This window comes from Harpia harpyja, chromosome Z (genome assembly GCF_026419915.1).
Source record: "Harpia harpyja isolate bHarHar1 chromosome Z, bHarHar1 primary haplotype, whole genome shotgun sequence".
Classification (NCBI taxonomy): Eukaryota; Metazoa; Chordata; class Aves; order Accipitriformes; family Accipitridae; genus Harpia; species Harpia harpyja.
The window spans coordinates 14,066,249-14,093,599 of record NC_068969.1 but is presented as its reverse complement, the minus strand read 5'-3'; the positions used below and the strand labels follow the sequence as shown (position 1 = coordinate 14,093,599).

At 49.8% G+C, this 27,351-nt stretch overlaps 2 protein-coding genes across 4 annotated transcripts in view; both read right to left on the bottom strand.

Annotated features, from left to right (window-relative positions):
• SETD5 (SET domain containing 5) overlaps positions 1-13,044 on the bottom strand; it is a 71,031-nt gene extending 57,987 nt beyond the window's left edge. For 2 of the 3 annotated variants that reach the window (XR_008233538.1, XM_052777599.1), the window contains exon 1: positions 12,863-13,044. The gene's annotated coding sequence lies outside the window, so the exon portion shown is untranslated. The remainder of the gene's footprint in view (positions 1-12,862) is intronic. The other variant, XM_052777598.1, reaches the window with a different exon arrangement.
• A 1,640-nt stretch (positions 13,045-14,684) lies between these two features.
• On the bottom strand, positions 14,685-24,881 carry LOC128137486 (SRSF protein kinase 3-like). The gene is made up of 11 exons (XM_052778466.1): positions 24,797-24,881; positions 24,511-24,619; positions 23,921-24,008; positions 21,505-21,592; positions 21,148-21,254; positions 18,801-18,963; positions 17,495-17,580; positions 16,938-17,045; positions 16,432-16,501; positions 16,257-16,349; positions 14,685-14,976 (listed from the first exon to the last, which is right to left on the bottom strand). The coding sequence occupies exons 1-11, from the start codon at positions 24,840-24,842 to the stop codon at positions 14,789-14,791; spliced, it is 1,146 nt and encodes a 381-aa protein (XP_052634426.1). The 5' UTR covers positions 24,843-24,881; the 3' UTR covers positions 14,685-14,788.
• Positions 24,882-27,351: the final 2,470 nt, after the last annotated feature.

The following is a 27,351-nucleotide window of genomic DNA, read 5'->3' as shown; positions in this document are numbered from 1 at the left end:
TTGCTCAGGGCATTGCTCATTTCTTCTCCAGGGCCACTAAGTGTTTGTGTAACTATGCATTTTAAGGCCAAAAATAACCTTCTGATGATCTGACTTTCCACCTAACAAAGACTGGAAAAATCTCACCTAGTCATTTCTACACTTGGCATTGCAGCTTACGAACAAGCTAGACCATGTTTGTCAAGCACAGCCTAAAAAACAGTGTATGGATTTACCACAACTCTTTGGGGGGGAATTTAAAATAAGGCAACAGACTACAGCCTAGAGGTCCCCAGGCAGCATCAACCCAAGCCATAATGTTTTCACAGTGAGCACAGTACATTTGTAGTTCTTATGAAAAGTGTAAAACTTTTTTTAAAACTAAAACTACATTAAACACTTTCTTAGAAGCCTTTGAAGAATGCTTCAAACTACCCAAGTGAAGCTCCAGCTCTAACTACCCCTCCAAAGGAGACTGAGACTGTTCTTCTGCTGCATATATAGGTGACTTAAGATGTTAGCTTCCTGAGTTTCATGAAACATGTATTAGTGATATAATTTTAAATGTTATCTTCCACGTCCAGTGGTGAGATTTATCAGCACCTATCTTTATCAATACACTTATTTAACAACACCCTCACAGCATCTGTTTCCTTGACTACCTAAATAAGGATGTCCATCATCCCTTAACTAGCACAGAGTATCTTTCAACTCGCACAGGCCAGTTCCTACAAAGCTTACCAGTTCTTGCTTCAGTCACTAACAAGCATCTCCCTCACCCCCCCAAAAACCCTGTAATTATATAAACAAAGGAATAACATGGACATATATTTATCCATACAAAAGCATGTCATAATAGTCAAGTTATCTCTCTTTCCTTGAAGAATAGCTATGTGAAATCAAAGCAACTAAGAGTAGGCTGGATTTAATGTAACAGCATGAACTACTACACTGAAATTAAAGATGTTAGCCAAGGTCCTGTGATCCTCTCCCCTTACATTTTTCCCTAAACATCAATTTTTGGCCCTGCCAGAGATGAATAAAACCTTCAGTGTGACTCAGGAGAGTCAATCTTGCTCTCACATTACGTTCTCTGCTCTCCTGTCCAGGATTATCAGTGCTGTATTCCCTGCCAACAGCAAGGAACCTCTTTAAACTTGGAAAAATTGTGGAACAGAATATAAAAAAAAAAAAAAATCCCATCACATGAGTAAATGAGGCTTGACAGCATGATGGATGCTACAGGTTCACAAGTATGAAGGCACTCCTAGGAAGCTGGCTTGCGCCTGTTACAGCTTCGCATAAGCATAAAAGATGCTGGTTTGCCGCATTCAGGAGGGAGATGCTCAACTATTTAGATTGGACGCATTTTATATAAGACTGAAGATGACTAAGTCACAGCTGGACAGATTATGTTCTAGAAGCAAGCTACGTGCTCGTCCCTGTACCTTAAACAACAGCATTTCCTAATCTGCATCTTTCTCCTTTCCCTTTCAAACACAAGACACTGAATTCTCCCAAGTAAAAAAATAGCCAGAAAATATTCAGGGCAATGTGCTTTAACCGAGAGGAATTTCACATGCATCAGTCATCACAGGGCGAATTTGACTTTGTCATTATGGAAAAACTGAGAACTATCAAGACATCAGCTGGGTCAGTTGGATAGGAGAATGATCTCAACACAGGAGGAAAACAGCAGACAGGAATTATCTTCGTGAATAATGCAGATAGACTTTTGTGTGCACTAAGCATCCAAACACAGTTTGCCAAGATACTCTGAAGGCCCCTTCACATAGTTTATCAGTCCTCGTGGCTACAAATCAGGAGCAACATGTAGCATTACAACACTAGTGAAAACAAGCAGGAAAAATACCGTGGCTCATACCATCACACTCCCCCATCAACAACTCACACGGGAGATTCTTTTTTCACCTGTATCCACTACATAATGTACTCCCCATCACACCTTTTAACATCAGTATCAAAACCACTGATTGCTTTACTGAAAGAAACCAAAGGCATATACAGAAGCAACACAGCACTACAGAACATGGACATGTGGGCAGAGGTGAGGACTGGCATGGGCAAGACAGCTACCTAAAAAAGTCCAAGAGAAGCAATTTGCACCACTAGACAAGGAGTCAAAAAAAATTCCATGTTTTACCTCCACACTGCCTATAAAATGTCCTATGCAAGCTAATCCCTTTTTTGTGCCTTAATTTTCCTACAAGTAAAACCAGAATCCTACCTCTGACATGTCACACAGTGTTTCTACACATGAAAGCTAGAGCTAAATCAATAGATCTAACCAGAACAGTACTGGGGACAATCTGCCTTGGCAGAATTGCATCTTGAACTTCTGGGTGGAAAAAAAAACACCCGAAAAAAATTTAAATCACTGTGGCCATTTCACTTGTTTCATTCACAGTCAGTACAGGCTAAGGACCCAGGCATGCATCCCAGGTGAGAAGCAGCAGCCTCCCAAAAAGCAGGGATGATCACTTTAACTGGAGAGATTTTAACCTGAGCTAAATTACACCTTCTCAATACTAACAGAACTCCATAGCAAGTCCCATTGTTCAAGATGAATATTTACATTTTAAACCTACATGCCATTTCAGTAACAACCATCTTTCTTAACAACTTAGGTAATTTTGTTTTAGAAAACGCTGAAAAGTTTCCATCATTTTTCAAATATGTGTCAAGGCCATTTATTTCCTCCCTCACAACCTTCTCTTCATGTAAAACTGAAAATTTCAGAATTCCTTGCAAATGTTACCCCAACACGGTGACTCTCATGGGAGCAGCCTACTTCACTATTGCTGAGAAAAAGGAGTGACACCTTAAACTCTGTCACTGGAAAAGCAACAGAAAGCTACAAACTTTGCTCACAAGAACAGCCTGCTCCTAAACCGCCCCCATCCATCTCCACTGTGTGACACGGTTTTAAAAAAAAATAAGGAATTTTCAGTCAAAGGATTTCTCCGAGAAGATCCTGGTTACATTTTCATACAGTTCTGCAAAAACCATAGAAGTTACATCAACATTTGGACATGCCATTTCATTTTCCCTGCTCCTTCAAGGTCCTCTTCTCCGTGTGTGATTCATCCAACTTCTGCTGACCAGTTTCAAGCTGACAGTCCCAAGCTGCACCCAAGAAAGGCCTAACTAATGACTGCAGGTTTCAATGTATAGTCTCACTTTTAGAATATGCTAACACTTTATTCTTTATTAATTCTTTTACTTCTATCTGTGTATGTAAGACTTAGAAATACAAGAGCAGGAAATAGGAACTGTGACATTAATTTCATTTTTACGTTCTCTGGAAGCTTGCGGGGAAAGTCTTTTCCGAGTTTGTGAATTTTTCATATTCTTACAAATTCTGCATCTGAACTTTTCCTAAAGGACACTCTGAACCCAAAGTGGCCGAAGAGAATCCACCAAATGGTGGACTTGTGCTGCAAGATGCAAGTGCTTCTGCGTTCGGCTTCTTGAATTTCTCCAACTGACCCACACCATGCTTCCAGTGTTTCAGGAGCTAAGCTGGAAAGGTAAGAAGCACCACTCTTCTAGAAGCACTAACAGCAATTTCCACAGGTGTGTAAAGGATGCCATCAGCTTGGGACTTTGGCATCCAAGTGCCTCCCACCTCTGGCAGAGCACCCAAGAGCAGCCTCTCCAAACAGGACCCTCGTGGGGCCACATTAAGGTATTTCCTTTACATATCTCACAAGTCGTAGTTTTAACCTCAGCAGAGATCTTTCTCCTGACAAGACACTTATCTAAAGAGATAGGTTTGGGATGGCATACCCCAAAATACAACATCTATTACTTGGTAAGACTTTGTACCTTCTGCCTGGCCACTGTCAGATAAAGGATGTGTCCCAACCCTGGGTACTTATCTGGAGGCATGGGCAGGGAGTGCGCACAACCGTTCAGGTGAAGTACACGGGAACTCTACCTACATGTGTCACCCTACTGCTCACCTAGGTATTCAGCTACCACACTGCAAAGGCAGAACAACTGCTATCGGCCATGAAGCATAACACAGCAAATACAATCTGCTTAGTTCCTTTATTGCAACATGATTGATTAGGGGCTGTTTGTGAAGATTTTTGTTAAATAAAAATTATCCTCACAACAGATGAGATTTCTTGCTTATGAGATATACTGCTCACGCCCAGCATGAATTTTTTGCACAGCAATATGCATTTGGAAATGTCATGACATGCTAACGTTTAAATAACTTTATTCAAACTCAGATAGCCAAAATGCTGCCTGAAGTTCTACTAGACCAAATAGTCTCAACCAGGTATGAAACTAAAAGCCTCAACTCACAGTAAGCAGACAGAGCAGTACACACTGGGATTTGCAGTCCACAGACAACTGCTCGATTTCAAATACGTGCTGCTATAACCAAGTTTTCCATATTAAAGAAACAGGATTCAAGTTTCTGCTGCAGCTGGCCTTGCCTGAATTAAATTTTTGCATTGTTCCAGTCGCACTCATGTCTCTACATTTTCAGCAAAGCTAGATGGAATTCATGTTATGGTTTTTTTATGACTATATTTTTTATAATTTGATTGACAATGTATCCTCAGTAGTTCATAATTTTCTGCATGCCTGGATATCTCACAAGTCATAATGACTGGCAAGTAAATGCAAAATAAAGACTTTCTAATTACCAGGTTAAAAGAAAAGATAAGGAATATTGTGTGGTACATTTATTCATACAGATTTGTAATAATTGTATACTATTTAACATTTTGCCATCTTGCAAAATGAGACAGCACTTCAGCTCTCTGCTGTATTTACTTTCTGCAAAAATATACCTACAAGAATTTGCTATTTTGAAACAGCTAAGCACCATGTGTAGGTTATAACACCATTCCACCATCACAGAACAAGCCTACATTAAAACTCACCAGCTCTGACCAGCTTTCCGAGCAAATGAAGGAAAGACTACACTGCCAATTTTCAAGCAGAAAATTAAATGCTCGCTTAAAGAAGCATTTAAAAATGCTCCATGCACAGCGATGAAGGGCACAAACCCACATAAGCTATCATCCACTGTGTGGTGAGCCCTCTCCTTTAAAAGGAGCGTGAAGTTACAGGGGACAGCCTGAGCTGGCCACACTGTGTGCTGCCACCAAAAGGCGGAGACCCTCCTCCCCTTCTCTGGTCCCCACCACATCCTCTGCACTTCCACCCATATGCTCTCCCCTATTTATTTTGTGAGGGCTCTGGATGCTTGTCAAATCTCTTGGTGAGCCAATTCAGTTCACTATCTTGGCAGAAAAAAAAAATCCAGCAAAAACCAAAACATAAAATAACCCCAACATAGCTTTCTGCTGGGTTTGCAAGCTGAAGGAGTTCAGAAAAGGGATCCAGCAAGAACCAGAGCTGGCAAACAGAAAAGGCAGAACTCCCCATTGCGTGGGAGAGGAAGGGGGAGCAAAACTTCCCCCATTCAGCAGCAGAGCTGTTGGATGTACTCAGCTGTCTCGTGTAACTTCACCCGGAGTAACCTCACTCGCAGGGTGCAGTTCTGCAATAGTTTCAAGCTGACTTCAGTTGGCACAGCTTCAGTGCAGCCTCCCCATCCCTTTCTGCACTGGTGCTAACCTGACCCCACAGTCAAGCAGTTCAGGCAGAAGTCAGCAGAAAACTCTTACTTCCAAAGATGAAATGCACTTGTTTTCGTCATGGCAGCCTTCCTGAATGTTCACTACTGGGGCAGGCATGTGGCAGAACAGAGCCAAAAGAGGGAAGGAAAGCAGGACTATGGCAGCAGCAGGGCAGGTCAGCTTGAATTGCCATGGAACCATATCGCTAGTGTGCACCAGAAACCTGCACAAAGTTGTGCAAAGAATATACAGCGTGTCACAAACACCCATTCCAGTTTAACACGCAAATTTCCATATATGAGCAAACCCTGAGGTGGATGTTAGAAGAACTGCACAACAAAGCGAGTTTGCAGCAAACTCAGAACCTGACTTTCACCCTACAAGTACCCTTGTTCCCTATTAACCTCCAGGCCATCTTGAATCCCAACGTCCTTGAAATTCATGAAACTGCAAGAGAACTTTGAACCAGAAAGCCAGTCTCCTCTACAGTCAAGCAGAGCCTACTTAACTTGATCAAGCAGTCTTCTTGTCTTCAAAGGTTCACTTTAGCTGTATTTATACAGGAAGCTTCCAGATCTTTGCTGTGGCAAAAGTTAATCTACAGCCACATTACTGAAAGCATTCTTGCAGCATGACTATAAGTTATTGCAACCTAATGCCACCAAAACACAGGAAATAATTTGTTTTAGTGTCTTTAGTTGAAGGCCACATGAATGCAAAAGATTCACATATTCTTTAAGTATCTATAAACTGATACTGCAACTCAGGTTGAGACATGCTAACTATTTTAAGGGCTCAATGGTGAACCCCCAGGGCACTTCAGGTTCCTAAAACACTGGTTCTCAAACTTTTCCCAGTGTATTCCTTCCTGCTTACAAGCAGGATACATTCTCACCTCTTCGCTCTCTCCAATAAAAACATTTGAGAATTGCTCCTTCGGAGCAGCTTCCACACTGGCATCCTGAAGGGGTACCAGTCCTAGAGAGCGACTGAGAGCATTGCCAGGAAGATGTAATTTGGGCAGAGGCAGAGCTGGGAAACAGGGCCACACTGAAAAATACTTCTCTGCTCCTGTTCTCTGCACTACCAGGAGCTCTGATGAGAAGTCTGTCTTCCCAGTCCCATCCTCCTACCAGCTATCACCTCTGCAGGTCCCATATTCTGCTCCCAGAAGCAAGCTGTGTCTTCCCCTCCTCCAGACTAAGCAATGCTGTCTTACATGGGCTTCCTTATCCAAATATTTCCATGCAACACAATTCTCAAAAATCCTCCGGCTTCTTATTTTCATGATTCAAAGTCTATGCAAAACCAAGAGACTGCATTATCTGACACCGACAAACTAAAACTCCAAGCTGCATGCTGACTTTTTTTTTTTTTAATTTTACTGAATCACCATCAGCAGGCATGTTCTGTTAAAAAGTTTGGTGGCGGGGTCTCACACTCCTTCCCTATCAACAACTTGCATTTCAAACTGCTCACTTCAAAGTCAAGAGGATTCTTCTCAGTATCAGAACTTCAAACCGTTTTCTGGGCTGCTGGCATGGTCACTGAAAAAGTTTCGTCCTGTAAATCAGTGAGGCTGCAGAAGAAAACCCTGGTATGAGCTCCGTAAGGACAACAGGAATAAGCCTGAGTCACTAAATGAGCAGCTACCAAATCCAGACAATATCTTCTTGTCAATGTGTATGATTGCAATTGTAATCACGCTCTAAATATGAACACATCAAAAGCACCATGACCTTTCTACTCTGAAATTACTTTGAAATATTTTAGAGCTTAAGCATTTTGATTTTAAAACTCACATTCTGTCTCAAAAGGCTGCTTGTAAGTGAAAAAAAAATAACCAAGCTCATTTAGAACAGGATGAATAAGCAAAAAAAATTTCCTGCCTTGAAAACTGCGTAGATCTGACTGCTTGGGATACCTCCCCTTCACCAAACTTAGCCCTTCCATGACCCTTGGGGAGGAATGCAAGACCTGTCTATGTTATCAAGTTTATAAGGATTAAACTTTAGCATAAACAACAGATCACTTCTGAACTTCACTTGAAAAGCCAAATTCCTGACTATTTCTCAATGCCACTCTTCTATGTTCCTCTCTCTTCGTTCCTGTCTTTCTTCATGTTTGGTGAATGTGGGACTATTAGATTCCTGACCACAAAAGAAATTACTTCTCCTGCTCACTAAAAGCCTGCCACTCAAACTGCTGACAAGTCCTCCCACATTTTTCCACCTTGAAGTCTGAGCACATCAGTACACTTTTCTGAATATTTCCCATATTGCTTATTAAAATAATTGGGGTTTGTGTGTGTTTGGAAGGAGGAAAATAAAACTCACCAAGTAAGCTTTTCTTTTCCAAATTTATTATTTTAAAACATAATTTGTTTGTTCTACTGTTTAAGCATTTAAATTAGATTTAAGGATCAGAAAGTTGCAGATTTACAATTTAAACAACAATATTGACGCTCCTATAGGGCTTGTGGCAACAAAAACTAGCATTAAGGCTATTATTCGCCACAGATTTCTTCTTTTGGGCTACAGCTTTTCAAGTTCAGACTCATCAGTTGAAGTGAGGGAAAAATCCCTTTAGCTATTTTTGTTACAGGAAAATAACACTTCACCACTAGCTCAGGCGGGGGGGAAGGGGGATGATGAACAAGAATCTCCTGATTTGTCGCGTAGATCATCCTCTGAGACAAAGAGCATCTTTACTAATTATAGAAGAAAAAAAAATTTAAACTAGGAGCAGTTGAAAAACTGTTTCTCAGCATGCTCAGTGGGCATTAGCTGCGATTTCAGCAGCTTAGCAAGTCCCACCCCTGCGTGAGCTCAGCGGGGAGGCCAGGAGCACTGCACATTCTCCCTGCTCAGCAGGGACAGGGGCCGCCACTCGGCTGATTTGCTACAGGAATATTGGAAAATTGCCACCAAAATAGCAAATCCTGTGGAAAAAAAAAAAAACAAGAAACCCCCAGCAACTTCAATAAGGAATTAAGAAAAGAGAAAAAGTGGAAAGAAAAAAAAAATCTCAGCTCCCACAGTTTCAAGATGTTGAACTCTTGCTGCATTACAGCATGGGGCTTTCTCCATGGTCAAAATAAGCAAAAGTTTAGGCTAAGCCAGATTTATACGAAACCGCCTCTTAACAATTTAAGTGCAAACTTAACTGTGCACTAACTCTCGCCACAACTCGGTCATGGAAGCCAAAGATTGGCTGTAGATTCTGTAACAGCTTTAACATCCATAGCTGTTTTTCTTTTAATTTGGAAGAGAAAAAAATTAAATAGACAAGTAAAATGCAACAAAGTCTTTATTTTAAAATCAAATAGCAGCTTAAGTTTCATAGCGGCAACTGAGACTTAATATCTCGTATACCATCCATTTAAGCATACATTTAACACTGCCAACTCAAGTACTGCTACTACATCTTGTATACCTTTGCCTATTGCAACCCTTCTTATATGCTGCACATAACACAGGATTTCACTGGCAAGATTTCAGTTACACGCACAAGCAGCACCAGAGTAAGAACACAAATGTGCTTCTGTAATACAGTGATATTGCCATGAGAACAATGATTTTTGAATTTTCAAAACTCTGAACACTCATTATGTTTGTATTACTATTGCCAGAATAGATAGAAACATTTTTATCGTATCACATCATTCAAAACAAGTTTATAAAAGTCTGATCAACCAAAATGGGAGAAAGAATAGACTGGACAGACTAATAAATTACATGGCTGCGACATCACACATTTAGTTCTCCCTTGCATGCTTCGCACCTGGAAGTTTGAATTAAAAATGCCTTTTTTTTTTTTTTTTTTTACTTACTTCATGGAATATTTGGAGAATTTAAATCAATGGTTGTTGGTTGTTCCTCCCCTGCCACTCCCCCCCCACTCCCCCCCCGAAAAAGAGCATAAACTTTTGCATGTTCTGAGATGCCAGTTCAATGCCATCTCTTTCCTATGGTTTTTTTCAACTTTGACCTATTACTTTTCAAAATAAGATCTGGCTGTAACTGAGTCCACTTTCTAAAAAGGGATTTAAATGTACGTGGTATTTCACCACCCCACCTTGGGATGGGGAAATCTCAGACAACATTAGCTAAGGAATATTACTTTCAGGTCACTTGGGATATGACAGTAAAACAAAAAGCCAGGGCCTTGTCAAAGCAGTGCCAGTTATTCAACAGGATGCGAGGCAGTGGACTAATTCCCCATTATAACATACAGAGAGACTGTAAACAAAGACTAAGGGGCCATGCAGATCACTTGCTGTATTTTATTAAACTGAGGAGCTAGTTTTCATACTCACAAAATCTTAAGTTCATTACTGTTGTCATGACACGCCATGCTAGGTGGCAGATACCACATTCAGCCCCAGTGATGGATGCATTTTAGGTGGGTTAGAAGTTGCTCACCCCACCTTGTGAAACAATTTGGCTGCTACAGATCCTCAAATATAAAAGCTACTCAGAGTTTGGCATCCACCACACAATTGCTGCCAGTCAAGCGGATTTAAGGGCATACTTTAATCTCTCTCACATTATTCTAGTCCTGGAATTTTTGCTTCAAGCTCATAGTAATTCTGAGTTCTCAGAAACTCAGGCCAGGGCAAGGGGCTCCCCTTTACAGGTATTAGCTTACAAAGATGGCAGTTGTTTTCTAACGTTAATGTATTCCCATTTCCCATATTGCATACCTCTACTAACAGTTTCATCTTTAACAAATGCACTGGAACATGGTGATAGGTCCAACTCAACAACACAATATCATACAGACAGCGGCCAGTGCCAAATGGTTAGTTAAGCAGATAAGAAAGGCACTCATTCTTCCTTAAAAAAAAAAAAAAAAAAAAAAGGAAGCTATTGCAGTCAAGTAGACAGAGTGTGGATAGAAGCTGGCAGATTCCACAATACATAGTCATGTCAAAAATGGCCTCCTGCAAACTGTTCCTTCATCAAGCATTTGAGTCAACTGAAAGAGAGGAATCTTCCCCATTATTCACGGGAGTTTCACCTCCCTATTCCACAGCAGAGCAGCATTTTCTATACATTTTGACATACAACCCCATAAGAAGCAGAGAGGATAACTTTTACTCTGCAGCAGAAGGAAACTCCTCTCCCTGCTTTCTGTTTCCAGTCCCAAAGTCGAGCCGGGCCTTTATTTTGACTGTTCCCTGGTCTGTGAATGGAAAATCCCTCCTCAGCACTAGCAGGCTGGTGTCTGCTGCACACACCCACTGCACACAGCAGAAATTCCAGTCAATAAGGCAAGTGGGGCCCAGGCGATGGAAGGGGAGGAAGGAGACATACAAACAATAAGAAAAGCATCTGGCTCTGTTACTGGCTGGAAAGGAGGCTGGAGTTCAAAAGAGACATGACTACAGCCTTCACTTAACAGGAAGATCATATCAATGCTCACTGTCCTACTTTTCACACGGACCAAAATATCTGGAAAGGGTAACTCAGGGTTTCCAGCCCACACTTTCGTGCAATTCCATTAACTCAAGAGCAGCAATGAAACCCACCTTGTAGGTTTCTGTCCCACCGGACCAAAACATACCCCCGCTTCTGCTTTGGACCTGTGGAGATGGCCCGAAAAGTAAAGCCCTTTGCTGAACATGAGCCAGCCATCTCTCCACCACCACACTAATGGAGGCTGCTCTGCTGTCCTTCCCTGGAGATAGCAGCCAAGTCTACTGAAGCTTCTCTCATAGCAACCAGAGCTCCAGAGCCAACAGCAGCTGCTGTCACTGCCTTCAACGCTTACCCACAGGATCCAGAGCAAAGCAACACCCTCCTCCCTGCACCTTTAGAGCAAAAAAACCCAGTAGGCTGGCAACAAGATGACTTCCTGGGTCAACCACAAGAAGAAGAAGAAAAAAAAAATCCTAGTATTTCCTATAAAAGTGAAAAGGGGAATCTCCTATTTCTACTGAGGAAATAGGAAATTCCTTTCCTGGGTATAGGTTCTGGCAGTAACACCCAGTCAGGATGGGGACGAACCGTCTGAAACCCACGACGTACCGGCACACCATCGGACACCAACATCAAGTTCTTCGAAAACCAGCTGCATCCTTCACACAAGGAGATGCATTCCCCCCCCTCTCGCCCTGGCCTGGCCGTACCCTCGACGTTCCCATTACATCATGGCCAGAGCCCGCAGCAGCCACCGCAGCCCTGCAGCACCCCGTGCCCTCCACACACCCGCAGACACCCGCCCCCCCCCCCCCCCCGCCAAAATCCCACCCGGGGGATCTTAGTTTCGGGCAGAGGAGCGCAGGGACAGGGCCGAGAAGCGGCTGTGAACCACCACCACCACCCCACCCCCCCGCTACACCCGCTTCCACAGGGCCACACGCGGCCTCGCACCTCGCCTCCTTCCCTTCCCCCAGGGACGGCGAGACCCTGCCCGCCGCCGCTTCCCCGCCCGACCCGGCGGTGAACTCCGGTCACCGGCACCCAAGGACGAGCCGCCGGGCGACAGTGACCTTGCCGGTGCCGTCGGAGAGAAGGCGGCGGGGGTCGGAGCGGGGCCAGGGCGCGGGCAGGGCGGCCGGGAACCCACCCGGCGGCGGCCATGCGTGACGGACGAGGAAACGCAGGAGAATCCACGCTGCAGCCCCCGGCGCCGGGCGGGCCGGGAGCGGGGGGTTACGAGGGAAGACGCCGCACGGGCACCATGAGAAAGCAGAAAATGCAGGTCAAACGCCGCCTCCCCCGAGGCCCGGAGGGGCCGGCGGCTCGGGGTGGGCAGCGGCAGGCAGCGGCGGCCCGGAGGCGGCTGCCCCGAGAGAGACAACGACCCCCGACACCCCCCCCCCCCGGGACAATAAGGGGGAAAAAAGGGGAGCGGAGGGGACCAGCCTGCAGCAGGGCTTCCCCGGCGCTCGCCTCCACCGACAAAGCCCCGCGGCCGGGCCCGGCCCCGCACCGGCTTGCCACCACCGGCCCGAGCCCGGCCGCCGCGGGCGGGCGCGCACCACCGGGATCGCCATGATGGCCCGCGCCGCCGTGCCGTGCTTCCTCACGCCGGGTCGGGTCGGGTCGGGCCGGGCCTCCCGGGCCGCTACCCCACCACCACGGCGGAGCCCTGACGCCCGGGCCCCCGAGGCGAGGCAGGGCAGGGCGGAGCGCCGGGCCACGGCTCGCGCCGGGAGCCCCCCGCGGCCGCCCGCTCTCCCGCCCCGGCGTTCCCTCCCGCTCAGCCCCGCCGCCAGGCACGGCCGGTCCCCGCCCGCCCGCGCCTACCTGGCCGGCCCGTTCCCCGGGCCCCCGCGCGGCACTAGGCCCGGCTCAGCGCCACGGCGTCTCCTGGGCAGCCGGCGGGAGCAAGCCCTCGGCGGCGGCCGCGGCGCCAGCCCCTCCCCCTGGCAGCAGCAGCGGCGGCTTCTCCCCAGGCCGGGCGGAAACGGCACTGGGCGCACGGGGATCCCCGGCGCCGGCGCCAGGGGCGCCCCGGACACGCCCACTCCCGCTCCCCGTTGGCTGCCACGGCGCTACACCCCGCCCCGCCAGGACGCCCGCCGACGCCGACGCCCCGCCCGCCCACGCTTGCCATTGGTGGTCTGGCCGCCTGGCCCCGCCCGCCCTCTCGCCTCACTGGGAAGCGCGCGTCCGCCCCGCCGCTCGCCCCACGGTCGTGGCGTCCCATTGGCGCACGGAGCTGCCAGTCGGCGGGGGGGGGGGGCGGTGGGAGGAGGTGGGCGCCAGCAGCGACGCGGTGCAGCCGGGCGGGCTGCGACAGTGCCTGCCGGCCGAACCGCGCTACGTGCCGAGGGGCGGGGCCGGCGGGGCCCGTCACCGCCCCCGCCGAGGCGCCGCTCTCCGCGGGGTAACTCCCGCGTCGGGACACGTGGCAGAAAGAAGGGGCGGCGCGGGCGGCCGGGATTCCTGGGCGGCAGCCGCCGCTGCGCCGCGCATGCGCGGGCCGGAGGGAGGGGGGGTGGAAGGGGGTGCAGGGCGCATGCACGGCGGCGCGGGTGCGGGGCCTGCCGCTTGGCACGTCCGCGCCGCGGGGGGGAGGGGGCGGCCGCTGGGCCGGGGTCCCGTCAGGGGGGCCCGCCGCCGCGGCCTCCCCCCCGCTGCCGGGGGAGCGCTCCCTCGGCGGTCGCCACCGGTGGCTCCCCCTCAGGCCTCGCGGGGCGCGGGTGCCGCGCCGCGGAGCTGCTCTGCTCCGGCGGCTGCCCTCCTCCCCGCTCCCCCCCTTCCCGCCACCGCGCCCGGCGGGCCTTCCTGAGGCGAGAGGGGCAGGACGCGCCGGGACTGCCGCCTTCCAACCCCGCTGAGGGCCCGGGGCCAGCGGGGAGAGGTGCCAGCCCACCGCCGGAGCCTACGGCTGGCTGGTTCTCCGTTCCCGGAACCCCGAACAAAGGGCCTGGGGCGCCGACCGCGGGGCCGGCTGCGTGAGGCAGAGGAGCGGCCTCTCCGCGGCAGGGAGGGAGGGAGGGAGGGGCGGGAGGGACCCTGCGGCGCCGGGCAGGCGCCTGTGCTGGTGCCGGCGTACCGCGTCTCCGTTGGGAGGAGGGGGAGCGCGCCTACGGAGCAGTCGGCCGTCCTGGCCAAGCGGGGGAAGGCGGCCCGCGCCGCGGGCCACCCGGCCCGCCCGCTGCCGGCGAGCGGACGGGCGGGCACGGAAAGGGTCTCCCTGCCCTTGCCCTGCCGCTTAAACAGCCCGACAGACGTGGAGAGCATCGGACGTTAATTACTGCTTCCAATTAGCGCTGCGTGCGGACTACACGAGCTAAAGGGACGTTTAATGAAGGCGAACGGAGCCCGAAGGCGAGAGGAGCTGCCGCATAAAGCTGGAGGCTGCGCAGAGGGGGCGGCGGCAGCCACCGCCCCGCTCCCGGGGTCGCTCGGAAGAGGCTTCTGCCGCGTACGGGGGGTGGCGGGCCAGCCGCGCCGCGGGAGGCCGACGAGCCGCCGACGCCTGAGGGGCGTTCCGGCCCCGCCGCCATCTTGTGCGCAGCGCCCACCGCCACCCCCCGCCCCGGGAGGGCGGTCCTGGCCGCTGCGGCGGGGCCGGAGCGTCTCGGCGGGGCCCGCAGAGCTCCGGGGCGGTGGCGGCGGCGGGGGGAGGAGGAGGAGGAGGGGTGGCTCCGGCGCAGGTGGCGGGCGTGCCTGGCGGGAGCTGCCGGGCAGGGTCGGCGGTCCCCCCGCAGGGCGAGGGGCCGGTCACGGGGCGCTGAGCCAGGCGTGCTGCAGGCACTGGGCGGCTGTGGCGCGGCGGTCGGGCGCGTACTGCAGCGCGGGGAGGAGGAAGTTGGTGAAGGGAGTAACCTCGTGTTTTGTCCAGTGGTGTCTCTCCGCCAGGATGCTGTGGAGACTGCGGGGGGACAGTCTGGAGATCCGCAGAAGAGCACCTAGCAAAGACAGCGTAAGCACGGTACCTCAATTACGCTTGCAAGACTGAGAGGCTATCACTCCTCACCGCATACAATTCATCCAAAGCATCCTGAAGGATCCCTTCCTTCGTATCTTCCTCTCTGTAAGCTTTGCCTCCACTGCCCCTTGCAGGTTTGGCTCTCGGGTGTTTCTCAGACTCACTAGCTCTCTCCAAGCGAGTGTTTGGAGTCTTCCTGTTGCTGAGTGCTTCTTAGATGAGAACGTGCCGAGAGCGAATGAAGTGCCCCCAGAAGAGCCATGCCAGCGCCATTGCTGCTTGTTCCCCCTGCCTGTCCACATGCAACCCAGAATGCATCGGGCCATTTCAGTGCCGTAGCTCACAAGACACTAACGTTTAATTCGTTTTGTGTCTGCTAGCTCCGTGGGGCCCAGAAGAGTGCCACTACTGACCGAGAAGCTATCCTCGTCACCAAGAGTACATAGTGTAAATGTAGTGATTCAGGTTAGGCATGTGTGGTCAGGCCAGTTTGGTTCACAGGGAGAATGAATATAGAACAAGAACTAGTTCCGACTCGTTTCTTTTGAGCACCATAGAAGGAGTAAGTGTGAGCCAAGGACGTAAATGTGCAGGGAGGTGCTTGTTGAACTACAACATGGGACTAGCCCTCAACATTGAATGAATTGTGGGTAGGCTGAGGCTGTGTGGCTGGTGAGTGTGAAAGCAGAGAAAGAGAATGATAGGCTAAATTGCAGAAGGATGGAGTCATGTGATGCCTTGAAGTCAAAGACAAGGATTTCAAGCCTAATGAGTCAAAGGGAAAGGAATTGAGAATAAAACAGAAGAGACGTTACAGTTGGGTCAGAAGGCTAAATATAGCAGCCAGGTTGGAAGGATATGAGTGTCCCATTCCTGATCATCATTGTTCTCTGCCAGTGAACGGGTGAAATCTAGCCAGTTATGCACTCTTCAGCCTTCCTGGCATGTAGCTATTTCCTGTCCATATTTCCATTCTCTCCAAATCCAAGGGAGAAAGAATGGAAAAGTTTTCCCTGTTGGGTGTTTGCTGTGACTGTTTTTCAGGAATTTACATTCATCCCCGGAACACTCCTGGATTGCAAAGGCAGGCAGGGCAGGGAGTGTTACTGCTCTTTATGAAATCTTCACTTGTCTTCTGTCCCTGCTTGTAGCCTGCGTTGTGTAACATAACTTTTGGGGGTTTTCAGTGTGAGCTGACCAGGGAGTGTGTCAGAGATCCACAGTGATTTTTAGAGTAAACTTTCTTACTCCAATTCTTACCTGGCCTGCTGAAAAATTTTGTTGACTTGTTCCAGGAGAAAGCAATTTGAGGAGGAATTCTTCCCAGGAGCTCAATAATACGAGCAACGTGATCTAGACGGAAGGAAAACACATCTAGATACAAAAGTTGTGACACTTCTGTCAGTGAAATGAATAAAGCTGATGGGAGTCCTACCATCATCTCTGGAGAAATATTTCCCAGGTTGAGGATCAAATAGACACTCCCCAGTTGCCATTTCAAATGCCTAGAAATGGAGTAGCATTGTTAATTCACTAACTGATTTGGAGTTTTTCTTCCCCATTAGCTCTGATAGTACCAATTTCTCTTGCTATCACACAAAACTGATCCTAAAATATGGAAAATATTCATACTGCTTTGATCTGTACCATGGTGAAACAGCACCTTTAGCTCCATCAGGATGAAAAGCAGTATGTGCCTAATTCAGTCAAGCCTATGAGTTAACATACATGGAGTGTGAATTGCCTTAAACTAACTAAGAGTGAATTCTATCAGCAGCATACTTTCAATCCAAACTGAATGAGTGCAGACAGCCCCCTTTTCCTTCTCAGCAAGGAAGTTTTGCTTCACATGCAGTGTGTATAGGTGTGTGCCGAGGACGTGCTGCCCCTGGCCTGTGTCAGTCACCTCCCATGCATGCACAGCGTTGTCCCCAGTCCTACCAGGCAGCCCGTGCTCCAGATATCTGCAGGAGTGCCATAGTCTAATCCAAGAAGCACTTCCAGGGCACGGTATGGCTGGGTCTGTATCTCCCTGGAAAAAGGCTTGTACTGAAACAGAAACAAACTCCCTTTGGTTAGTGTCCATAAAAGTAACAGCAACGCTTGTGGTCACAAGCTTCCCGCAGTGAGGAGGACACTGGGGGGCAGAACTGAATACGTGTACAAAACTCTGCGTGCGGCATGGGAGGCATGTTCTTGGCCTCGCTGACACCAGGGCAAATTCATCTCCCAACATTCACACTGAACATGGTTTTGAATTTCTAACTGTAGGGACTAACTGCAAGCTGAAGAAATGTCCAAAGTTGACAGTGTCTGCAGGAGTACAGTGCCCAACTCTGAGCTGCGAGTGCTGAATATAACACCCCCCCCGAAATCGGCATCTCTTTAGCACACTGAAATAGCTATTCAGCTGTAAAAGGACAGACATGCAGGGTGGGATGGAAAGAAGCACACAGCATCCCACATCATCATGGGACTGAGACTCGGAGCAGACTCACTGTCCAGCACGCGCTGCCCAGATCTGCAATTTTCACTTCTATGCTCATTAAATCAGATTCTTCCAATCCATTGCCAAGATCACCTCCTAGATGGAAAGGACAGAGAGAAATCAGGTCTTTCCAAACCCACAGGTATGCATCACTTGTCACAGGAGAGGCATGTATGCCTGCCTTTAAAGTTTTTCAGCCTAAAAGGTCCTAAAATGTTTTTTATTGTCAATAAAATGCCACCTCTGTTTTTTTGAGGAAACACAAAGGAAGAGCTAGTATCCAGTCAAAATCTAAGAGGACGTTTGGGAGGACAGTAGCTTGGAGTGGAGTGGTGTGACCATGTGCTCCTGTCCTGCTGCAAGGTTCCTCTTGCACCCAGGTTAAATTCCTGTGGGCTCAGAGGAGAGCATATCCTACCAGCACTAGTCAGACACAAAACATCTGTAATGCCTCCTTAGCCTTCAGCAATCCTGGTTGTCACAGACCTTGGACACAGCCTGCTTGGCAAGCACTGTAAAGGTTACATTTTCATATGATCCCAGAAAAGGGTAATTTTTGGTTTACTGCTGTACAGTGAGCTGTTGGTCTATGCCTAATATTGTGCCTTTCTGCTCCAAGCAAGACTCGGTCACTAATTTAGCATTCCCTGATTGCCCCAGAGTTTGAGAGACAAAACAGCACCATCATGGGAGAAATGCTTATGGGAGAATATCACACAAGGATAATTTAAAGAGTCTCATTGCTGGGAGATGAGCTGATCTCTCGAGAAACTCTCCAGCCCTATGTCTTATTCAATATTCACACCATTCTCTTCAAATAAATTATGTCTCAAAAGGCCTTGAAGATTAGCAGTACATACAAGTCTCCCACAAAGCTCAGAAATATGGGAAATAAAGAGCAGAAGTGTCATACAGCTTTCTGATCAAGCCATTTTGTATGTAAACCTTTCAGTGGCTGAAAACACCAGACACAAAGGAACTATCCTGTACCTAAAGCTGTAAGAACGAGCTCCAAGGTCATGGCGGGGCTGTTAACAGATGCCTGTCATCTGTAGTTGTCCTCCACACAAGCCTACCTGCAAGACCGCATTTCTGTAGGTGCCTTGAGTAGCTTGTAACCGCTCAGCCTGATTTTTGTATTAAGCAGAGATAGGATAGGCCTCTCAGCACCATAAGCTGGCTGTACTGTTTTGTACTGGCCATTGCAGGAGATGGGAACCTTTCCTAAGGTATCTGTACCTGCCGCCTCTCTGTTTTCCTCCTGGCAATAAACATGTAAGTCCCTTTTCTTGTTAAAAAAACCTTGGAGTGCTCACCTGGTCCTTTTAGCCCCAAATCTGTTCTCTGGCCGCAGTCGAGCATATCAGGCAGAAGCCTTTGGAGGCTTTTGTCACGTCCGTACAGCAAGATGTTCTCCGGTTTGATGTCCGTGTGGATGATGCGGCAGCGCTTGTGCAGAAAGTGCAGCCCTGCCAGCACCTGGGCGAGCAGGCAGCAAGTCACGTCAGCAATGTGAGGGTCCCCACCGCCTCCCCTGCCCCAGCAGCTGCCGGTGCTGTCAGAGCAGTCGGGCACAGCGGGTATGCAAGTTGTGGATGTTCTGGCATTGAAGAAAGGGGGCACTGATGATAACTATCTGCAATAAATGGTTTCTGTATAGCGAGTGCCCTGTACTAAGCTGGAGGTGCAGCCAGCAGAGCAGGGACGTTGGTTGGGGTGGCCCTGTGGGAGCAGGCACAAGGGGTTTCATCGCACAACACGGCAGGAGGAGCGGGTGCCGGAGTCCCACGTGCCCAGCACGCCGAGCAAGAGGGGGCCTGGGGAGCCCAGCGGGGAGGGGGCTGTTTGGGGGAGGTGGGGGTGACACACAGCAGAAGGCGGCGTGAAAATCCGCAGATATCAGCATGGACGGGCAAGCTGGGGGAGATGGAAAGAGGACAGTGCTACAAGGAGGCATTACGATCACAAAGCTGAACTTTCTCCTGAAAAAACACTCCTGTTTGTATGGCTATAATGTCCTCGGACCACCATGCCTTCCTGGTGACTATCATTCGAATGGAAGTTGGGGGCCGGTTATAGAGTGACATGGCACAGGAGGGTGTCCCATCGTACCAGAAAAGAAAAGGAGGTGCAGCATAACCCAGACAGGAGGAGGGAGAGACCATGACTGAGTGCACGTAGAGAGGACTTAAGGGCAGTGCAGGAGAGCCACGTCGGGAAAGAACGGCTTACGATGGAGAAGGGAGAGCCTGGTCCATCACACTGGAGAGATAAACAACGCCTACCAGAGAGAAACTGTCACTATCAGAAATCAGTAACAGCAAAAAGGCTACTGGGAGAGTTACATTTGTTTTTTAAACACTCTGGTCAGTCATAAAGGGCTGGCAAATATTCTCTGTATTATCAAATTCTATTTTGGGATGAATGCCAGCCCCAGGGAAATACCAACCTTAAATGGTAACTGTGAAACGCGGGGAAAGATTTAAATAGCTGAACTGGAATGAATCAGAAGTAAATACTGCCCCAGTGCTGATCCGAAGGAGGAAAAAAGATTCTAAGATTTTACAACTAAAGCAGATAAGGGAATGGATCAAGCAAAAGTCTTGGGTGTGAAATGGGGCACAGCAATTAATGCCACTACATTTTTGTGTAACTTATTCAGGTGTTAGTGGAGGTTCTTTAGAGGAAGAAGAGGCTATTCTGAGGAAGAAGAGGCTATTCCAGAAAACAGGATGAAGGAGGAAGTGGTTTTCTTTCTTAGTGTCCCTAGAAGGGCACAGGAATCAGGGTAGCAAATCTTCATCTTGGCAAGTGTGCAGACTTCTGATAAATCTCGGCATGAGAGGCAAAATGTAATTTTAACCATTCTTAGGCCTCACTCAGGTTTCCCATTCCTTAGCTATTCCCAGCCAACGCGTAAGAAACTCAGTTTTCATGATCTGTTCGATCAGCACACCACATCCTTACAGGGGATGAAGACTTGGCTCTGAGCAGGAAAACCTCAACATGGGTGGAGGACCAGCCAACCAAACCAGCAATTTAGAAAGCCCTGAAAAGACATCAGCGCTGAGGGGGACCTTGAGCAGCCTTTGGTAGTTCCATGCAGAAAGCCACTGGACTTGCCAGTGCTACCCATGGCTGGATGCCGAGGCGAATGCCAGCAGTCTGGCATTGCTGCCAGAGGGGACTTCTCGGGGCAGCAGGAGGGAAGAGATACATGTTTTGCCCACAAGAAGTATAACTATGGCAGCAGAACTGCTGGGGAATTCAATGATTACTGAGATGATGGGAAGACAAGTGCCAACTCTGAATCCCTGGTGCAGGTCTGCAGGCTGCTGACTCTTCATGGTGGTGGCCCTGACTCCTTCCCAAACCCAATGAGACTGCAGGCTTGGGCAGTAACACACAGTACCCCTGTGTTAATGGCAATGTGATGACTTCCCACTCTGCGTTTTAATTAACGTTTTCTCTCCTTACACCCAAAAGAAATAGTTACCGTTTTCCTTAAAAAAATGCATGCCTTGGGCCTTCACTCTATATTGTCCCTTTCTTTGCAGATGCAGTCATGGAGTTCATGGCAGATGACCCCAGGATGAAGACTATGGCATGTCTCCCAGCCAACAGTCCCTTGGTGACCTCACCCAGTTCCAGCTAAGTTCTCACCTGCTGTAAAGATTTTTTCACAAAAGGCAAAGGCAGTCCCCGGGCTGCGTAGTTACCCATCAGACATCGCAGGGAAGGACCCAGTGCCTCAAATACCAAGCAGGCATGTGGGAAAGAGTCAGGGATTCACTAACAGAGAGAAGATGCTACCATCAGCTTTTTGCCCTTCACCAGAGCAGCCAACTATCTCCTTATCCAACCTCTCCCCCTCCAGCCACCTCCATGTGCCCCGGTCCAGCTACTGCCCTGTTCATCCTCATGGGAGCACAGTGCTCAGTTTTACACCATCCTGCGACTCTCCGAGGCAAGCCCAGGCTTTGCTGAGCCAGAGCTGCAGCACTGTCAGCAGAAGGATATGGAAGCCGTTCTCTCCAATCATTCTGAAGTCGTCTAACAAACAGACAATGTGTTCTCCTGCCCGGTCCTTCTTCTTCATACTGCTCACCTGAGGGGGAGGATTCCAAGAAAGCTGCAATTAGAGACACATATGTGCACAAGGACATCTTGCACCTGTTTTATCCCGTTCTACAGACTTTCTCTTCCAGGATTTGGCACTTCATGACAAATCCCATGAAAACAGCATCAGGAAAACCAGGCTCCAAACACACAAGCAGAGTCTGTTACCAAGGAATGAGTTTCTATATGTTGTCTAGCTCTTGACCGGCTGGGACCATCACCCTCAGTGTCTGAATAACTCAGACTGATCCTGCTAATAGTGTCTAGCACACTTCCCGCTGCTTATTCTGTCCCATGCAGGCCCAGAAAGTGGTCCTGCTTGTGCTGGAAAGGGATTCCCCCAAGACCACAGCTCCTAGCAGCAATGGCTGTCCATTTCTTTTGCCCTTCTGCAGCCTCTGCTCCTTGTCCTCAGAGCCCTCCCTGGCTGAGAGTAGCAGGCTGGAACATCACCTTTTAAAACCCACACCTTCCCTTAGGAGTTTCTCGCAAGGGGTTGCAGAGAGGCAGAGACCTTGTGGTTGTCTTCAGCTACCTGTCCTGCCGGGGTAGAGAGCAGCTTCCATATCTGACGGAACCCAGTAAAGTAGGCTTCTTTGGGCTGAAGAAAGTTTGGCTATGGGCAAGTACTGCAGAGATCTATAAGATACAGAGCGGTGGTGGAGGGGGTGAACACAGATCTTTCGTACAAGAACCAGGGGGCATCAGACCTAGCACTTGGGAGGTTCAAAAGCAAAGCAGAGGAGATGGTTCTTCACAGAGTGCATGGGTAATTGGTAGCAGTTCTTGCCACAGGGGGCTGTGGGGGCTGAAACCCACATGGGCTCACCAGAAAGCAGGGTAGGTCTCCTGAAGGTAAATCCACTGAGAATTACTGCCCACAGAGGCATTACCCGTGGCCCAAGAAATCTCCAGCTGGAAACTGCTGTGGGCCAGGGGAGCATTCAGTGGGAGCAGCACCCTGAGCTTAGCTTGTCCTTACACCCATCTGGATATCTGCTGCTGGTCCAGGGTGCTGGGCTGGCTGAACCCCTGGTCTGCCCAAGCACGGGTGCTACGGTACCCCCGGCTCTTGCACCAGCACCGTACGCCTGCACAGCAAGGTGTATCAGGAGTTTGCTCTCACAGAGCTTTGATCCTGGTACAGCAATTCATCCTTTGTTTTTTCTCTTCACAGCCATAACTGTTGGGATTTTGGTTCGGCATGTTGTGCAGATGCCAGATCCGCCTGCACCAGTGCCAGGAGGTTTGTGCTGGCACGACATTGGCGAGCAGCCGTGGAAACACGGGAGACCAGACTGCCTCTCCTGGCAGCTCTGCCAGCACTGACCACCCTGTGCTGGTGGGAACAGCCCTGGGAACCAGCTGTATTCTGCTGAATGGGAAGGCGTGTCTTTCAGAGAGAATTAGTAATAAATCAAGGGTAAGGCTCAGCTCAGTCTGTATGAGGATTGTGCTGATATGCAGAAAAAGCAGCCCTCTGATTACATTAAATTAGTGCCACTTGATGCTTCCTCTTGCATCACCGAGTCTGGCTCATGTCCCTTTGGATAGGCCCTACAGATTTACAGGTGTGAACTAAACCTTTCTCAAACCTGTAGGAGAAAGGCCTCAGAGTAATTTGAAATGCAAAATTTAATGGCTTTTACTCATCTAAAGCTGATGTAACTTTGTATTTAGGCAAACTCTGAGAATTGTAACCACGAGCTTTCTAGAACTAGCAGGTCGAGCCATCTTCAAAGGCTACTAGCTGGGACCCAGATACAGGCAGCTAATTACCACATCCATTAGCAAAGGCAGAAGGAAGCTTTCTGACTTTTTCTGACTTATTTTTTATTATATTTTTGCTACATCCTGCATTTTTTTCCCCAGATATTTCCTTTTACTTCAGTATCAGTGTTGTGATAGAGCAATGTCCTCTGAGCTGGGAATGACACAAATACAGTGGACACGCTCCAATCTCCTGCTTACGAACATTACCACCTTTTTCTGTTGATTATCTGCCTTATCCTTCTGCAGGTTCCTCCTACTTACTCGATTTTGGTCTCAGCTGAAACAGATAGGCTGACGGGGCAAGTGGGACACAGCCAATATGTCCCAGTATGACAGGAGGAAGGAGAAGGTGCCTGTTTTAGAGGCCAGTGCTAAGCCAGGGTGATTTCTATGAATTCCCTAACTTTTTGGTTTTTTTTCCTGTTCCCCACCTAGCTCCTCAGGCTGAGACCTGGAGGCAGAAGGGATGACGAGGCTGGTACTCAGACCTGAACTCAGTGACCATCGCCGCAGAGCAAAGCGCAGAGCCCCAGAATATACATACACAGCGGAGGAGAGCGACCTCGTCCTGGGCAGCCTCAGCAAAGCCTTCCCTGCTTTTCAGGACCTTCACAGCTACGTGTTTCTTCCTCCTGGGAAACGAATCACAGCTGCCAGCCAATGCACGCCAGTGTGGCCCTAACCAGCAGCACCTCCCCTTCTCCCAGTCACCCAGCCCTGAGCTCCCCAGGGAGGGTGCTGCTCTCCTGCAAGCAGCCTTGTCCTTGGTCTGCAGCACGCCAGGCCCGTGGGCATCCCTCCTGGCGATGCTGCCACCATCTGGCAGCACAGCTGCCCCAGGGACCAGCAAGGAACTGGAGAGAAAGAGGCAGAGCATAGATACTGCAGGGTCTAAACGAGAAGAGCAAAGGCAGAGCAAGGGCTGATCCCATCTCATTCACTTTCTTTGGTTTCCGGAGACCAGCTCTGCCCATTGCACGCCACCAGTCTTGCTGGCAGGTTTGCCCTGTGCTCGGGGGGATGCCAATATGCTCCCAGGCAGGCAGCTGCGCTCTGCTGCATCTGCAAGAGGGGCCGGTCCTGCCCAGATCAGCCCCCCGCTCCCACCTCCCCGAAAGGCCATTAGCCCCTCACCTCAGGTCCTGGCACAGCCAGACGGTGGCAAAGGCACCGCAGCCCAGCTTGCACAGAGCCTGGTATCGCGTGTTGAACACCTCTCCTTCCCGCACGGGGTGGTGGCCTCCTGTGGGGACCATCGCCAAGAAACATTACTGACATCTCTAAATGCTCTTAGACTGAAAGAGCAGCTGAGGACAGCCGTCCTCCCAGAGGAACAGCCAGACACGTCCTGGTGGCCTCCTCTGGCCTGGGAAGAGCCTGGCACGATCTCGGCTCTAGAGCTGCATGCCCGATGACTGACCTGTGCGCTGGGCTGCCAGCATCTCCTGCTGCACCCGCTCTTCCATGGCCCAGCAGCGCAGCAGATCCTGGCACGAGAGGACAGAGGCAGTACGGAACCAGGCTGTGGGACACGGGTGGTGCGATCTTCAGTATTTTACTCCTTTAAAGAGAATTGGAGAGCTGCCGGGCAGCCGTACCTCTGCTGCACGCTGCATGCATTGATTCCCTCTTCTACCCCTGCTGTCCCCTCGCCCCCTTCCTTGCCATCCGCTTCATCAGCCCCTGGAGCCAAGCTGTTACAAATGCTTTTGGCACTTCACGGAGGCAGGGATTATTTTAAGAGTTCAGAAGAGGAAAGCTGGCAAGCTGCGGCCGGGCAGGGATCCTGGCAGTGCGCAGGCCAGGCCAGGGCCAGGGCCAGGGCCAGGTGGGAGTCTCAGGTTTCCCTGTGCCCACTGTGGATTTTCAGGGGCTTAGCGGGGACTGTGGGATCCTCTCCCGTGGCCACAGCCGGGGAAAGCACCCACTCCCCATCCCCGTCCCGGCTGAGGGGGGACACGTCTGGGCTTTTGCTGGCAGGAGGAGCCTCACGCTCCAGCTGGGTGTGAAGCAGAACCTGCGTTTTAGACACGGCAGCGCTGCACATCTGTCCGCAGCCCAGCCCCAGGGCCAGAGCACGGGTTTATCACTGACCGTCCTGTGACACCCTAGCGAGAGGCTGTGACGGAGAGGGAGGCTGCTCCGGGGGTTTGTTACTATGACAGCCCAAGGTACAAACACCGAGACAGCGCGGACAGACTGATGCAACTGCTGTCCCCCTGCCCCACAGCACCCGTGTAGAATTGGCTTCAGCACCGGTCACCTGAAATAGCAGCCCAGAGCCCATGTTGCTAATGGAAATATAGATGTAAGCTGCCGTAGCTGGGGTACTCCCAACTCAGCCTTTCATAATTTGGAAATGTCACTTGCTGTACGGCTGAAGCTTCAGGTTAACACACATCGCCAGAGCTCGTGACAGGTGACGATAATCCCAGTAGACCATTAGCACGGGTAGAAATATTGACCTTTAAATCCTCCAAATCAGGTCGCTAAAGCTAAGAGCTCATTTGCACCAGAGGACTTTCAGAAATAGTTGCAGTGGGCTGGCGGTGGTGGTGGTGGCAGTGGGACCCATGTGACGGGGAGTTGTTCTGGAACAGTAACATCTTCCAGGTGCTGAGACAGAGATGTGACTTCTTCAAAAGACTAAAGTTTCTTTCCACATGCTGATGCTCCTCTCCCAGCACAGCAGCCAGAGACGCAGCCTGCCTTTGGGCGCCTAGCAAGCTCCCAGCACGGTTCTCATTAAAGGTCAGACTGGGCTTGAGACTCCAATCCCGTGAGGGACAATCCAAATTGCCAGAGCTGACATTGCTCTGTTCACCCAAGCCCATACAGCAGTCTGAAAGGAGCTCAAAATCCCTCCCCCTCCTTATATTTTTACATCTCTAACTGTGGCATTTACACTGTTCAAAATCAGTCTCTTCTAGGCATAAACCTCCAGGATGCTGCATGTCTGTACAGCCACTCTTTTTGGTAAATACTTAATAACATGTTAGCTACAAAACGGAGATGAAATAAACATTTTCCTTGTTTGTGCACAGACCGAGCATACCAATAACCTCGCAAGCTCCTGCACCACCAGAATCTACCCAAGCCCTTGTCACTCACATCATTAGGACAGCAGGGGCTGACCTGAGAGCCGGGCAACAGCCTCAAACATTTTATTATGACACTCACAACTCACCTGCCAAAGGAAAACTCAAGAGCGTGTGGAGATGGGAGTTCAACAGCGTCTTGCCTAGGTGGATTGTTATGGTAATAGGAGACTTCGGTGGGAAAGTAGGACCCAAAGACAGACTCAGAGTGTAAAATGCATCCTAGTACTAGGGCTGATGGAGCTTTTGGGCAGCTCACTGGGCCCTGGTATCCTTCTTGCTGTGGACGTGAGGCAAGTCTGTCCTTAGGCATGTGAGACTTTACCTCCATCCACCCTAGTTAGATGGATGCAATAGCAAAGGATGAGGAGCGTTGCTATGCAACTTAGTATAGGAGAGTGAAACGCACTTTTCTAAGCTTTGTGATAAAGGACAATCAACGCTTTAAAGTCCTTCATCGCTTGGCGTCTTTACTTTAAAAACAACTGTTATTTTGCTTGTCATTCAAAGCTACGTTGTGCAGAACCTACTGGCTTGTGGCAGGCCTGGACCAAGTCAGAGAACTTCAGCCCAAAAACATACTGGTCCTGCCTGGTCTGCGAGAGCCACGGGCAGGGAGCGGTGCTTCGTCTCTGGCCTGGACAAGTCCACCTGACCTGCACGGAACGGCGTAAGGAGCTGCCCACCACCAGTCATGCCTTATAACGCCTGGACCTCTGGAGTCGCAGAGCTCTCCAGAGCGATACACACCTTCATCTTCTGCAGGAACCTGGCAAACCCTCGCCGAGCGCAGCACCCCTGCAAGTTGCAACACGCAGTGTAAAAGAAGCCCCGTCGGCGTGCGGGGCTCCGAGCCCCAGGGACCCTGCGCAGACTT

Excerpts from the sequence above, each read along its gene's own strand:
- LOC128137486 (XM_052778466.1), bottom strand. The coding sequence starts at position 24,842 with ATGGAAGAGCGGGTGCAGCAGGAGATGCTGGCAGCCCAGCGCACAG. Across the intron at positions 24,620-24,796 it reads GCTGGCAGCCCAGCGCACAG|GAGGCCACCACCCCGTGCGG; the intron begins GTCAGTCATCGG and ends TGGTCCCCACAG. Across the intron at positions 16,502-16,937 it reads TCTGGAGCACGGGCTGCCTG|GCATTTGAAATGGCAACTGG; the intron begins GTAGGACTGGGG and ends CTCCATTTCTAG.